This window comes from Lissotriton helveticus, chromosome 5_1 (assembly GCF_964261635.1).
Source record: "Lissotriton helveticus chromosome 5_1, aLisHel1.1, whole genome shotgun sequence".
In the NCBI taxonomy this organism is placed as follows: domain Eukaryota; kingdom Metazoa; phylum Chordata; class Amphibia; order Caudata; family Salamandridae; genus Lissotriton; species Lissotriton helveticus.
Window position 1 is genome coordinate 91,031,792 of NC_136065.1, and position 14,542 is coordinate 91,046,333.

Genomic DNA, 14,542 nt, shown 5'->3' on the forward strand with positions numbered 1-14,542 from the left:
AAAGTGATTTTTCGGCCAAAATATAGCACCTGAAAGCAGATACTTGACAGCATTCTCGGCTCTAGGCACACACCGCCAATTCTGTAGACTGCCCCACGGATATAAGAACAGCTCTGGGTTGTTTTCAGCTGGAGTATCGGATCTACTTCAATTTTGTGAAGACAAGGCCTATGTAGATGATATTTATCTGACAGACTTAGAATTATTGGAACACTTGAGCAGGGTGAACAACATAGTTCTGGTGTTTGCCACTTTGGGCTATAAATTCAACATTAAATATAACTAATTGCCCACCTCAATGTCTTGTTTTTGGGATGTGAACTCTCAAGTGAAGGGAAAAGCCTGACAGCTAATTTGTTTGAAAAATGTTCGCTGCTCCAACTTCCAAAGACACTGAAAGATTTAGAATCCATTTTAGGTTTCCTAAATTTTTACACGACTTACATTTTGGATTTCGCAGAAAAGGTAAAACCTTTCTACGACCTTAATTAGACCTGAACTTTTCAGTTCACCATCGAACACATGAACACACAGAAAATTTGCATTCCACACAAGCTGACATGATGGTTTCCAAACACTTACCCATTTGTGTAAATACCACGAACCTGGTGATCCGTGTAGTCGCAGGTCAAGCAGGACTCACCTACATCATTTTCAATGAAGGCAAAACAGTACACTAACCTATCCACCACTTAAAATGTACTTGCATGTTTCACTATACTAATTCAACACTAATGCTCTGTGGGTCCCGGAGTAGCGTGCTGCTCGCCGAAAAAGCGCTTTGACGCCTCGTCCGGGGTAGTAAGCGCTATATAAATGCAATTACAATACAATACAATACCCATTACGTACAAATCTCCTTTGTACATGAATGCTGAATTGCGTTTTGCATCCACTGAAAAAACACTCCCAGCAATCCAGACTGCTGTAGTGAGAGAAAGAGCACTACCTCAGGGGAAAAGCATAATTATCGCGACTCCAGTACCAACCTTAGAGGCTGTTACAAAAACAAGTGTTTCAAACGCAAAGGCATTACATCCACAATGGATACACATGGCTAATTCTCTCACAGCAACAGATATATATTACAGGTATAGTCCTACACTGACAAAACAAGCATTCATGCAGGACGAACAACAATATCCTCTCTCAATTGAAGTCCTGCCTATCAATCAGTATGAATACATACTTTATGCTGACCGTTCTGCTCTGGCTGCAGTAGGAAGTAAACCCCAAAACAGCGCAGCATCTGCGATTATAAAGGGATGTATGCAGGATGGCAAGGTCCTTCCTAGCAATATGCAGACGCAGTCCCTAGGAGATTGCACGGCACAGCTCGCAGAACTAAAAGCCCTGATACTAAAACTACAAAACATGTGTTGGGAATTCCCAACACTCATAGTGTGCGATTGATTTTACTGTGTCCAGTCATACAAAGAATATCTTCACTACTGGGGCCAAAATGGCTTTAAAGATTCCAGGGTTGCACAATAAAGCATAAGTTGCTTTGGTAACAGGTGGCAAAACTGAAAGAAGGCTTGCCATGGACTCATATAATTCACACATTGAGTCATCCGCGTGTTGCTGTGCACAATGAAGGGAATTCATTGGCTGATGAAGCTGCTAAGGTGACAGTGCAAACTGCTGCCGTTGCTGCAATCACCTTTTCTAATATATGAATAGATGGACAGATAATGATAGCTGTTAACACCTTGCGTAACAGCTCTGCCTTGCCAAAATGTTTTCCACTCAAGTACTCCTACAAGTTAGGTGCACAAAACATTCTGTATGCTCAAATTCCAAGAGTGGGGGATAGAGTAATACCAAACATGGATCGCAGATAAGGATTAATTCTACTAATATCAGACAGACCTCTCCCATGTATCTATTTGGACCACTGCAGCCCCCTACAATCTTACAGGCTTACAAGTACATTTGGTGGTTGTGGATTCATGTTCTAGATTCCTGTGGGTTTGGCCTCCACATTCGGCTGATTCCCAAACTGTTATAAAGGATATGCGAGTCTTCATCGGGGACATACACAATTGGCACATTACATTCCGACAGTGACCCTGGGTTTAGCTCTCGGGCTTACAAAGAAGCCATGGGAAGTTTCTGTAATTACAAAAATGGGGTGGTGATGGACAGAGTATCTGAGTTAATCAGAACACTCCTACCCAGTCAACAGATCAGGGCTTGATCCATCACCGTTTTTTAGCTCACTGCACCATCCCAGTTCAGAACCTGGCTATATGCAAATTAGTCTGTCTCTGGCCCAGTGCATCATGGGAACAGGGCAGACCAAACTACCAAGCAATTCTTCACTGGAAAGGAAACAAGCTTCCGGGGACCGGTTTCTGGCATTACAGCCGTCTTCGGCCCGGCTTGCTTGAATCCTGATGGTGCAATGAGCAAGGGACTCATGTCTGAGCATACCCTTCCACACTCATGGTGGCCAAAATAATTGCATACAGCCAGGTTCTGAAACTGGGATGGTGCAATGAGCTAAAAAACGGTGTTGGATCTAGCCCTGATCTCTTGACTGGGTGAGAGTACTCTGCTTAATTCAGAGACTCTGTCCATCACCACCCCTTGTTGTAAATAATTTTGTCCACCCTAAGCGTGGAAGGGTATACTCCGATGTGAGTCCCTTGCTCATTGCACCATCAGGATTCAAGCAAGCCGGCCGAAGACGGCTGTAATGCCAGAAACCGGTCCCCGGAAGCTTGTTTCCTTCCCAGTGTAAGAATTGGCTTTTGTAGTCTGGTCTGCCCTGTTCCCATGATGCACTGGGCCAGGGACAGACTAATTTGCATACAGCCAGGTTCTGAAACTGGGATGGTGCAATGAGCTAAAAAACTGTGTTGGATCTAGCCCTGATCTCTTGACTGGGTGAGAGTACTCTGCTTAATTCAGAGACTCTGTCCATCACCACCCCTTGTTGTAAATAATTTTGTCCACCCTAAGCGTGGAAGGGTATACTCAGATGTGAGTCCCTTGCTCATTGCACCATCAGGATTCAAGCAAGCCGGGCCGAAGACGGCTGTAATGCCAGAAACCGGTCCCCGGAAGCTTGTTTCCTTCCCAGTGTAAGAATTGGCTTTTGTAGTCTGGTCTGCCCTGTTCCCATGATGCACTGGGCCAGGGACAGACTAATTTGCATACAGCCAGGTTCTGAAACTGGGATGGTGCAATGAGCTAAAAAACGGTGTTGGATCTAGCCCTGATCTCTTGACTGGGTGAGAGTACTGTGCTTAATTCAGAGACTCTGTCCATCACCACCCCTTGTTGTAAATAATTTTGTCCACCCTAAGCGTGGAAGGGTATACTCAGATGTGAGTCCCTTGCTCATTGCACCATCAGGATTCAAGCAAGCCGGGCCGAAGACGGCTGTAATGCCAGAAACCGGTCCCCGGAAGCTTGTTTCCTTCCCAGTGTAAGAATTGGCTTTTGTAGTCTGGTCTGCCCTGTTCCCATGATGCACTGGGCCAGGGACAGACTAATTTGCATACAGCCAGGTTCTGAAACTGGGATGGTGCAATGAGCTAAAAAACTGTGTTGGATCTAGCCCCGATCTCTTGACTGGGTGAGAGTACTCTGCTTAATTCAGAGACTCTGTCCATCACCACCCCTTGTTGTAAATAATTTTGTCCACCCTAAGCGTGGAAGGGTATACTCAGATGTGAGTCCCTTGCTCATTGCACCATCAGGATTCAAGCAAGCCGGCCGAAGACGGCTGTAATGCCAGAAACCGGTCCCCGGAAGCTTGTTTCCTTCCCAGTGTAAGAATTGGCTTTTGTAGTCTGGTCTGCCCTGTTCCCATGATGCACTGGGCCAGGGACAGACTAATTTGCATACAGCCAGGTTCTGAAACTGGGATGGTGCAATGAGCTAAAAAACTGTGTTGGATCTAGCCCTGATCTCTTGACTGGGTGAGAGTACTCTGCTTAATTCAGAGACTCTGTCCATCACCACCCCTTGTTGTAAATAATTTTGTCCACCCTAAGCGTGGAAGGGTATACTCAGATGTGAGTCCCTTGCTCATTGCACCATCAGGATTCAAGCAAGCCGGGCCGAAGACGGCTGTAATGCCAGAAACCGGTCCCCGGAAGCTTGTTTCCTTCCCAGTGTAAGAATTGGCTTTTGTAGTCTGGTCTGCCCTGTTCCCATGATGCACTGGGCCAGGGACAGACTAATTTGCATACAGCCAGGTTCTGAAACTGGGATGGTGCAATGAGCTAAAAAACGGTGTTGGATCTAGCCCTGATCTCTTGACTGGGTGAGAGTACTCTGCTTAATTCAGAGACTCTGTCCATCACCACCCCTTGTTGTAAATAATGGGAAGTTTCTGTGGCCTTGCAGTACTCTTCCCCTTATCATCCCGAAGAAACTTTGATTGTGGAGAGGAAGAACCGTGACTTAAAGCAATCCTTAACAGCTAGGATATTGGGCTCGGGTGGCAGTTGGGTCAGTCACCTATATGGGGTCCAGAGGGCACTAAGCAACTTGCAAAGATAATCCCTTGGGGGCCATACCCCATATGACGTCCTGTTTGGGATAGGGATGTGGGTACCTGACCTGGATAGTGGCAGCACCGTGGCAGATGAAAAAGCATTTGGCATCAATGATTGTTTGGCTGTTTTACAGGAACTCAAAGAATTTCAGGCATTACATAGCAATGTCCAAGTAAAACGCACCATCATTGGGAAAGTGAAAGCAGTCCCAACAAGACCTGCGAGGATCCTGGAAGTTGGAGATCTGGTCAGAGAAAAGATTGTGGACAAGAAAGAATATGGGCCATCATACAGAGCGCCTGTACCTGTCCTGGCTGTTGAAGGAACAAGAACAGGACTTCCTCAGCCTCTTACCGGTTGCAGAGAAAAGCGATTCATCTCAATTGATCTGATCAACCCACACTATGTGGCTGATTCTCAACAGTAGGCCGCGTGGTCACCTGGGGATCCACCACTCTCCTCTCACTACCATGCAGGAAGTTCAGATGGAAAGACTAATAACTTTTGATGACTCCACCCTGCAAAATGAAGAAGTTACCAACAATGAAATGCAACTTGTACCTGTTGAGATTGAACAACATCAAGTCACAAATGAAACACAGATCTCAATTTGGCCAAATACCGACGTCTATGTTAATGTTTCTAAATGAGTCATCTGCCAGTTCCATAAAACCTGCTAAGCTACCGAAGATAAATCGACTTGCGCCTGGCTATTCATCAACTTTAATGACTTCTCATCAGATATATGTGAATCCGAGACTCTGCCACTGCCTGTTCCACACAAACAATGAATTTGTGAGTTCTACCTTTGGCTGAAAAAGAATTACTTTGTTTATCCCTGGCTCCAGCTCTGGATTGGATTTGGTCTACTGTTCCTGGTCCTCTGGATTGGTATAGTGACTGTCTTTTTCTTCCTTCTGAATGAACATTACCTCCCTAAATACTCTGCAGTACTGCATGTGAACTTGGTTTTAAATATGCATGCATCATTACACCATGAACAAAGGGACCTGTCCTTAATGAACATTACAGTAGTTCCAGTTCCTGAGGAAATAGTGTGAGATAGGGTTTTCTATGATGTATATGGTCCATCTGAACTTTTAAAAATTCTACACTTGTTTAAAGTTTCTTCAAATGATTTTATATGGGACATTAAAACTGTGCGTGCAATGATGTCTGATTTAGAACAATATGCTGCATTTGCACATGATGAATTGTATGATGGAACATCCAATTTTGATACCATGTTTGGTTACCAACACTATGGTCACCATTTTTTGCACAAAGTAAGTATCCCGTGCAATGGTTTAAATTACCATCAATGGGAACATTGCTCAACACCACCTGAAGGTAGTTCATCAACATTTGCACAGACGTTTGCTTATTTTTCTGGGTTTGACACTTCAGACCCGGCCTCTTATTACTATAAGCTTGCATCTACACATGCAAAGAAAAATGTGCTCATTAACACCAAGGTGATTTACTCTGCTTCCTTTATTTCCCAACTGTCTTTACAGGGTATCGACCAGTGAAGGGACACTACAGACACAAAATCTGTCTGGGTGACTCAAGATTGGCAGGTTCGTTGAACTGAGGCCCAATTTAGAGCTTGCCTCATACCACATCAAATAATCTTCCTGAACAAGACTTCCTGTCTTGGGTTAGCCAAGATTAAGGATTTGAACAAACCTCAAATTCCCTCACCAACACACTTTGAGGGATAGAAAAATGATACAATACACAGTGAGGATACATTTGATGTCATCCTGCACAATGGTTCATAGAATTCATCAGACCCCATTGGAAGGGATGGCTGATCTGGCCTGCCAACACAAATAGGTGTCAGTCTAGATTTAGGAGTACCACCAAAGGGTTTAGAATCCATAGGCCTGACCCACGCTATGTACAGCCAGAACAGTTGGGGTGGTGACATCTTACAGTGACAGTAAGTTATGCCTAGAGTGGCTGAAAACCTCGATGCTGTCTCGGGTGAAGCAACACTTTTTCCTTCTGTCAGAGGACATGGATCTCAGGGATTTTTTTGTTAGGTCCCCAGAAACCATTAATTATGGAAAATCTCCCAACAGGAGGCTTCTGATAGATTTTGTAAATAGAGTTAACCTAGAAAAGGGTTTGGCTGTGGTTGACAATGGCATGACCACACTATCATCCAGAATTTATTCACTGAGCATCATTGTGTCTTCTGCAATCGATGTAATGGAACTAGATTTGTCTATTTTACAGCAACAGCAATTGCGCTCCATTATACTACTAAACTGGATGCTACAATCCTTGCGTTCTGGGCACGTGCCCTGGGGTTACATCAACAGCACGTCTCTGTTTTTTGTATATAACCTAACAGAGAGACAGATGATTGTGGCACGAAGAGAAGAAAAATACACCATGTTTCAAATTGAAAAACTGGACCAATTCCCTTTCACCATGGCCGAGTAAGGGGTTCTTACAGGAGTACTGAGAATTACCGTACAGATTCAGATGTAGAAATGGGAACACTGAAGTTTTTCACAGTGGTTCAAACTTTAAAAATACTTATAGTGGATCTTTAGTTTGCAAAGAGATTACACTCCACGGGGCCTGTAACGTTTCGGTTGCAAACTCGTCCTGTTATTTGAAGGGCTCCTCAGCTGCAGTGATTCATCCGGTGTTCGAGTGGCTCTCAAATGGAAGTTACTTAATGCTAAATGATCAAGCCTGCTGTGGGATGGTACCAGGCATCGCATATCTGGTGATAGTTAATTCCAGAGGTACTTGTATTCAAGTATTGTTTCCACCGACCCACACAGTTAGTGAGGCGCCACTGTGGCCTTCATTGAATGTTTCCTTTATACGGTTTGATTCTCTGAGCAGACTGAAAGCCATGCTTTTTCAGCAAGATTTGGCCTTAACCTCAGCACAAAAGACTTTTGATCTCCAGGTTGCAACTTCTTTGTCTGAGATACAAGCTCTAGTCCGTACGAACTTCATGCTCCATTTTCAAGGAAATATTTCATCATATCTTTAACATGTCTGATAGAAGGGGGATCATGCACCTATTTAAAGGTATAGATCCTGGACTGGTTAGCACCTTTCAGACCATCTTCGCAGTAATTCCATCCTTGATACACTCCATATTGGGAAGCGTTTTTGGAGGGCTTCCGCTGGTCCTACTACTTCCAGTGGGCATCCTAATTTGAATTGTTCTGCTTCGCAATGGACATATGAGTTCATCGGGAGATGGAATGACCCCTGCTGGTACGACGTTGTCTTGAACGCATGGTGCTAATCTGGGAACACCTCGGCTTGAGGAACTAAGTGAGCATTGGTTCCTATCATTCAGACCAGCCTTGTTGACTGCATCTCGCCTGTGTTCCACTGCCTACTCTGCGGATATGAATGCGTATTGGACTTGTGTCTGACCCTTCTATTGTTTGCGCCACCAGACATAGACCTACTCCTGGGCCCCTTAAGGCCCTAGTGTATCATTGTCCCAAGCGTACTCCCATGTTGATGATGGCATTCTTAGAGCCTCCACGGGATGATTCAGCTCTTGGTGGAACGAACAATGGCTCTGCAAAAGGCACGCAGGTGGCAAGTGCTTCCTCAGCAGCTGCTGTGGGAACCAGAGAAGATCACGTTTGCTCAATTGACCCGACACTTGAGGTATTATTGGAAGGAATGTCGTCTGTGAATGCGAGTGACAGTGATGTTACGTCTCCCTCAAACGACACATAAACAATTCGGCTCTCCGAGTGATGGGTACAATTCGGCCTTTTTCTAAAACAATCGAAATTGGAATGGAAATTGTTGTTTTTGTTTTATTTTCTGCTCTCAACTGAGCACCATGGCTTTCGATGTGCTCAGTGAGCCTAATTATATATTGACTCTTAGAGGACTTTTAGAGCTCTTTTAACTTTAACAGCATCTTTTTCACAATTTTTGACATGATGTTTTTAGATACTGATTTTAGAAATGCTTTTAGCAAGTTAATTTCAGTATTAGTTGACATTATCGACCTTCAGATGAACAGTGGGTGTTATACTTCATAAGTTAGGCCTAAGTAGTAATGCGACCTTTCCCCTACATTCATCCTACCTTTTACTACATAACAGTTCTGGCGCTAACCTTTTACCCAGTTATGAGTTGAATAATTGTTGTTTAGTTTTCTCTGAAAACTTTCCTCATTTATTATGAATGAGGATTCTTAGTACCATATCTTCATCCCCTGCACACTCTGTATGATAACTATACAAAAATCACCGCCCTCGTCATCCTTAGACAGGCCTACTGTGCACAGTTGCAAGTATTGATTTAGGCTGATTTGCATAATTGCAACCATAACATATCGATCGAGGTAGAACCCCTGTGGGCACCTTTTTCTTATAAAAGAAATACACCTTCACTGGGCATACAGAGGAGGCACTCCCACGCTGACACTGGGTCCTTCATTCTCTCCCACCAGGTAATGGGGTTGGCTCTTTCCTCTGGGATACGTGGCTTCACACCCACATACATGCTTTTACATTTGTAGGAAACAGAGGGGTATCGGTCCCAAACCCTTACTAGCCGTTTTAATGGAGCAAATAGTAATGATGATGCATGTCCGTTACAGGGGGAGACCCCTGACCCCTAGTTCCAAAAAGTGGTTCCAAATGAATGTCTTGACAAGCTATAGGTATTTTCTTTTCCTGGAGTAAATTCCGGAACAAGGTGTGCAGGATAGAGATATTTATTTGTTGATTTTTTTCGTGTTTGTGACTTGTTTGCACAGATTTGAGTCACAGAGGAAAAGAAGAGTGACAGCCAACACGTGTTTCGGTCCTTTTACATGGCCATTCGGCCTGGGGCTTCCACAGGGCGTGTTGAGTAAACTTCTCGGTTGGATGGTTCCTTGGTTAGGTATGTATTAAATTCCTCCAGTTTAGTCTTGGCATATTGTCCTCATATATGCATTAGTCCATCGGCATTCATGCTTTTACATCTATATGCATGTTAGATACATCTAGGTACACTTACATAGGGTATGCATTAGGAGTACGCTGAGATTACTGATATATAAATATATATATATATATATATATATATATATATTTATATATATATATATATATATATATATATTTTATATAATATATTCTATATACTTGCACATATTCATTGCTTTAGCCCTAAGGTAGAAATATATCTACTGTTTACACTTTTGGTGCTTGTAATCTCTTACGTTTGTACTGTACTGTTTCCACGATCCCTGAGTGGTGAAGGGTTGTCATGTTCAGTGGTTGCCAGTAGCTATTCGCTCCTTGGTAAGGATTAGGGAGCTTATGGTGGCACTGTGAGCTAGCTGGTCTTCAGGCTGACATATCCCGCGGTGGTGTCCGGAATCAGTCTTGACACCAAGCCCTTAGTTTATGTTGGCCAACAAATGACCTGTGTATTTCTAGGAGCTACAGGACAAAACGGGGGGAACCAACTCTTGTCCAAGAGGTCCTTACAACAGTTTAGGATATTGCAGAGATCCATGTGCGAGACTGGATTGAAGAAGATCCATTGGGTGGTGTGGGAATGGGGGATGGTTGGAAGCAGAAGGAGTGTGGTGTTATATGGTTCCTACTTCGACAATAGGACTGCGTATTTCTGGAAAGCAGATCCTCAGATTGTGTAGGACTGAGTCTGTCCACAGCATCAGAGACTGTTTGACTGTTGTGCCGATTCCTGGCTAGCTCACAGTGCCTCACCCAAACCCTTAAACCTCCTGGGGTGGAAGCTGATTATGGCAACCTGAACGTGACACTCTGACTCCCCAGGGAAGTCGAAGAAACTGATCATGCCGCTATGGTTGCATCCTCATGCATGCCAAGTTGAAACACAAGCATGCAAAGTAAGTTTTCAATACATTTGTCGAAATCTATACTAATATAATAAAGAGAGAGCCCAAACCTTTGATGCGGATAATCTCAGGAAACAGCACTAATCACAACACCCAATACAGCGTTGGAAAGGGCAGTTGCAGTAGAAGGACATAGGCTATGCAGACGCCCACCATATACATTTAAAAGGTAAAAGAACCGTGCCAGCAAAGTAGTCCCTTGTGGGCGTGTCTGCAGTGTGCTGGGGGCGTGACAAACGCTGGGGGCGTGTGGTACGTTCCGCCCTTCATGCCATGTCTCATATCGTGTGCTGTGGGCGTGGGCTGGGGGCGTGGGCATGTGCGGGGCGTGGGATTACGAGAAAAATAAGCGAGCATTGTGCCCAATATTTCATTGTTTTTTCTTCCCAGGTTCTGTACATTCCAGCTCCGGGTGTCCACCCTGCTCCATTTAAATACCCCTGCAGCCCATAATCATAACCCACCCTTACTCCTTAAAATACCCCAACACCCTTAAACACTAACCCATCTTAACCCTATAAATATACCCTGTACCACAAAACCCAAACCTATCCCTAAACCCTAAAAATACCCCTGTACCCCAAAACCCAAACCTAGCCCTGAACCCTATAAATACCCCTGTACCTCAAAACCCAAACCTACCCCATAACCCTTAAAATACCCCTGTACCCCAAAACCCAAACCTACCCCTGAACTCTAAATATACCCCTGTACCCCAAAACCCAAACCTACCCCCTGAACCCTATAATACCCCTGTACCCTTAGAAAACCCCTGTACCACAAAACCCAAACCTACCCCTGAACCCTAAAAATACCCCTGTACCCCAAAACGCAAACCTAGCCCTGAACCATAAAAATAACCCTGTACCCCAAAACCCAAACCTACCCCATAACCCTAAAATACCCCTGTACCCCAAAACTCATACCTATCCCTAAACCCTAAAACTACCCCTGTACCCCTTAACCCAAAACTATATCTGAACGCTTAAAATACCCAAACACCCCAAAACATATACCTCAGTACCCCAAAACATATACCCCTATACCTATATTTACCTTATCCAAACATTAAAAAAAACATGCTTTTACCATTCATGCATTTACAACGAATTTCGTTGTAAATGTATGCGTGGTAAAAGCATATAAAATGTAATGCCATGCGTTATAATGGCATTGCGGAGTCATGGTACTTTCGTAATGAAAGTATGCGGAAAGAAAGTTGCGGAATAATGGGTGTTTACCCTCCCCCGGTAAGTACATTGGTGGCACGGCGGCCCGCATCTCCAGCAACATACTCATATTTTTTCACTACCGATTTGAAAAATGCACAGGTCTCTCTCATTGATGGCCAGCACCGACATACACTTTTAGACACACCTCCCGCCACAAGTTCTAGAATTGCGAACTTTAGAGCTGGGGAGCTACGTTCGAATCTCGGCATCAGCTCAACATCTTGTGATTTCAGGCAAATCGCTTTGACTCCCCGTGCCTACCACAAATGTATGTGTTCTTCTGTAATGTAAATTGTGCTCATTCCATGGTGTCGAGTTCGCGCTATATAATATTGCAAGGAAAAATAAAGTAGGGAAACTCGAGTTCACACACTACTGAATGCGCACTCTTTAGTGCATCAGCAGTGCACTGTGAATCGGAGCGTTTCAGAGGCCTGTCACAGATAAGAAATGCTATCAAAACGAAATCCTACAAAACAATATACTACTGGCCGGCAGCAATTCATACCCGGACAACGTCGGGACGGGCTGCTAGTCTAGCATAAGGAGAATGAGCTGCGATTGGGCTGATGAATCAAAGCAACGTAATCATCACTATAAACATGGTAAAGAAGATAAACAGTTCAACGATGATTAATGTGGTTCTAGGTGTACTACAAGTACCTATCTACTCTATATCCATGCTGAGAGTATAGCGGGTGTATCCTTTCTGCCTTGCCTGATCCATGGGAGTAGTCCCAACCCCATACTTGAGGCCATGTTATGAGTCAGCCCACAATGTAGATGGCAATCATCTGTAGAGGCTGGTAGAGCAGCGCCAGACAAACTGCATGTTGCACAGCATGTGTCCCAGGAGAATCGTGGCTGGAATGCCCTGTGTCCCATATGAGTCAGTGCACCATTTAAATAATAAGCCATACTGTATTAAAAGTACAGTTCCGATGCAATGCTGTGCGTAAGTGTTAGAAGCTGTCTCCTGAATGGGTAACACAAACTAGCTTATCTTCCGCAGTGTTCTTTAGCCTTGGACAGAAAGTACTGATTGCATGTCATGCAAGAGCTAACTAAACAAGAAGCTTGTTTCTCATTTTCCTAAAAGAAAGCCAGCTGATAAAATGTGTACAAATCCTCGCTAAAAGCAGCCTCACTAAAAATGAATAAAATATGAACTGTAAAATGAAGCTAAAACAGGGGTGTCCAACTCGGCTCCTAGACTCTTTACTTCTGGATAGGGGGTAGGACGTTCACCTAGAGGGGATGGCCAAATGCTCTCTTCCCAGAAAGATGGGTTGTTTGCCAGAAATAGAACCTCAATTTAACCACCATTCAGTTTCAGAGAAATAGCTGCCATCCACTCTGACACTTTTACTAAGCAGCTGTTACGTCTTGCAGAGACCGAGTCCACGTCTGGTGGCAGCGTGACAGTCAACTGGGTATCTTCTGCATAGGATACCATCTTGAAACCTAAGGAACATATGATATCTGATAAGGGGCAGACATACATATTAAATAGTGTAGGGCTCAAAGATGAGCCCTTCAGAACTCCACAAAACAGCGGATGACTGGAGGAGAGGAACGACCCCTCACTGACCTGAAAACTGCGCTTGATGAAGGGGGTGACAAGGTGGTCGGACCAGGTGTCTGGCTGCATATATTAGTGGATGCTGATAGAATAAGGTCTGGTGTGTTGCATTTGTGATTTTTTCCCCAATGTATTGAGAAGTGCGTTGAAGGCTTGATTCATGCATTTTATGTTGGAGTTGGGGGGGAGGCAGAAGACGCCGGTGGGTGAATGCGTTGGATGGAGGCAGAGGTTGGATGTCTGAGATTTCTTCTATTAACTTTGGTCTAGGTGGTCTGTAGATAAGTTGAAATGAGGTATTTTGGAGATTGACAAAGAAGAGGGAGGAAAGGAGCTTGAAAGGCCTGGGTACTGTAGAGTTACTAAGCGTGAGGGTCAGAATGTCCTGTGTATGACTGCAACCCACCCCTGTCCTGTTTTGAACGTGTGATCTATGTGTGGAAGGGTTTAATTTCAGAGATCAGGACGTCCAGGATGTGCCTGCATGTGAACCAGGTTGAATGTTGGAACTAGGTTCTATCACTGCACAGTATTCACTAATATTTTGGGGTATGTGCAGTATAAATGGTTATTGCACTTATAAAAACTTATTTGATTTGATATATACACAAAATGTTGTGGTGTTCTGGATTATTTGATAGTGTCACTATGACGAAGTTTGTTTTTTAGAGTAGTGCCAAGTTGAAATGTTTGCATGATGTTAGGCATAAGGTGTGCACAGTTTCGTTATCAAGTAGCAGTAAGTGCAAATGATAAAACATGTTTACCTGGAGCTCCGAGATTCTAACCCTTCTATGCAAGGACAGGTCCAACAAAGAGACACAGGTGTCTGTGTCCTTGTCTGTGATACTTAGGGCTGGTGCTCACAATCCTCATATGTGCGACCGGTACGTACATTCTGGATAGATGTGGCTGATACTTAAAATATTAATGCATGACTGGTACGTTCTGTCTGGGCATGTGTGGCAGGCACTGTAGTGACTTTTTTATAAGTAAGACCGCACTGTGCAGATCTGCCCTAATTTCTTGCAGTCTCGTCTCCACAGGTAAATCTTCAAGAGTGGCTGCGTCTTTTGAAGAAAGAGGAGGAATATTTTCTGGAGTCTAAAGTCAAGGAAGAGGAACAATATAAAACCATGAGGGTGAGTGGCTGCACTGAGATCGGTGCCCTGTGTTTCTGTATATGGATGTACCCATGTGTTAGACTTGGCATCTTTTGGCGTGTTTCCCATGAGTTTTTGCTTTCTGACCTCCTGGTTTTGACTCTGTTTTTGCTGGCGTAATGTTTCTGCGGACTTTTCTCACGGCTGACCAGTGGTAAAGTGCAAGT

The 14,542-nt window shown here is 44.0% G+C and overlaps 1 protein-coding gene across 1 annotated transcript in view; it reads left to right on the forward strand.

Annotated features, from left to right (window-relative positions):
• The window catches only part of LOC144754197 (E3 ubiquitin-protein ligase TRIM39-like), an 89,567-nt gene that overhangs the window by 33,532 nt on the left and 41,493 nt on the right, over positions 1-14,542 (forward strand). The window contains exon 2 of the mRNA XM_078641782.1: positions 14,259-14,354. Coding sequence (XP_078497908.1) covers positions 14,259-14,354 — 96 coding nt within the window. The remainder of the gene's footprint in view (positions 1-14,258; positions 14,355-14,542) is intronic.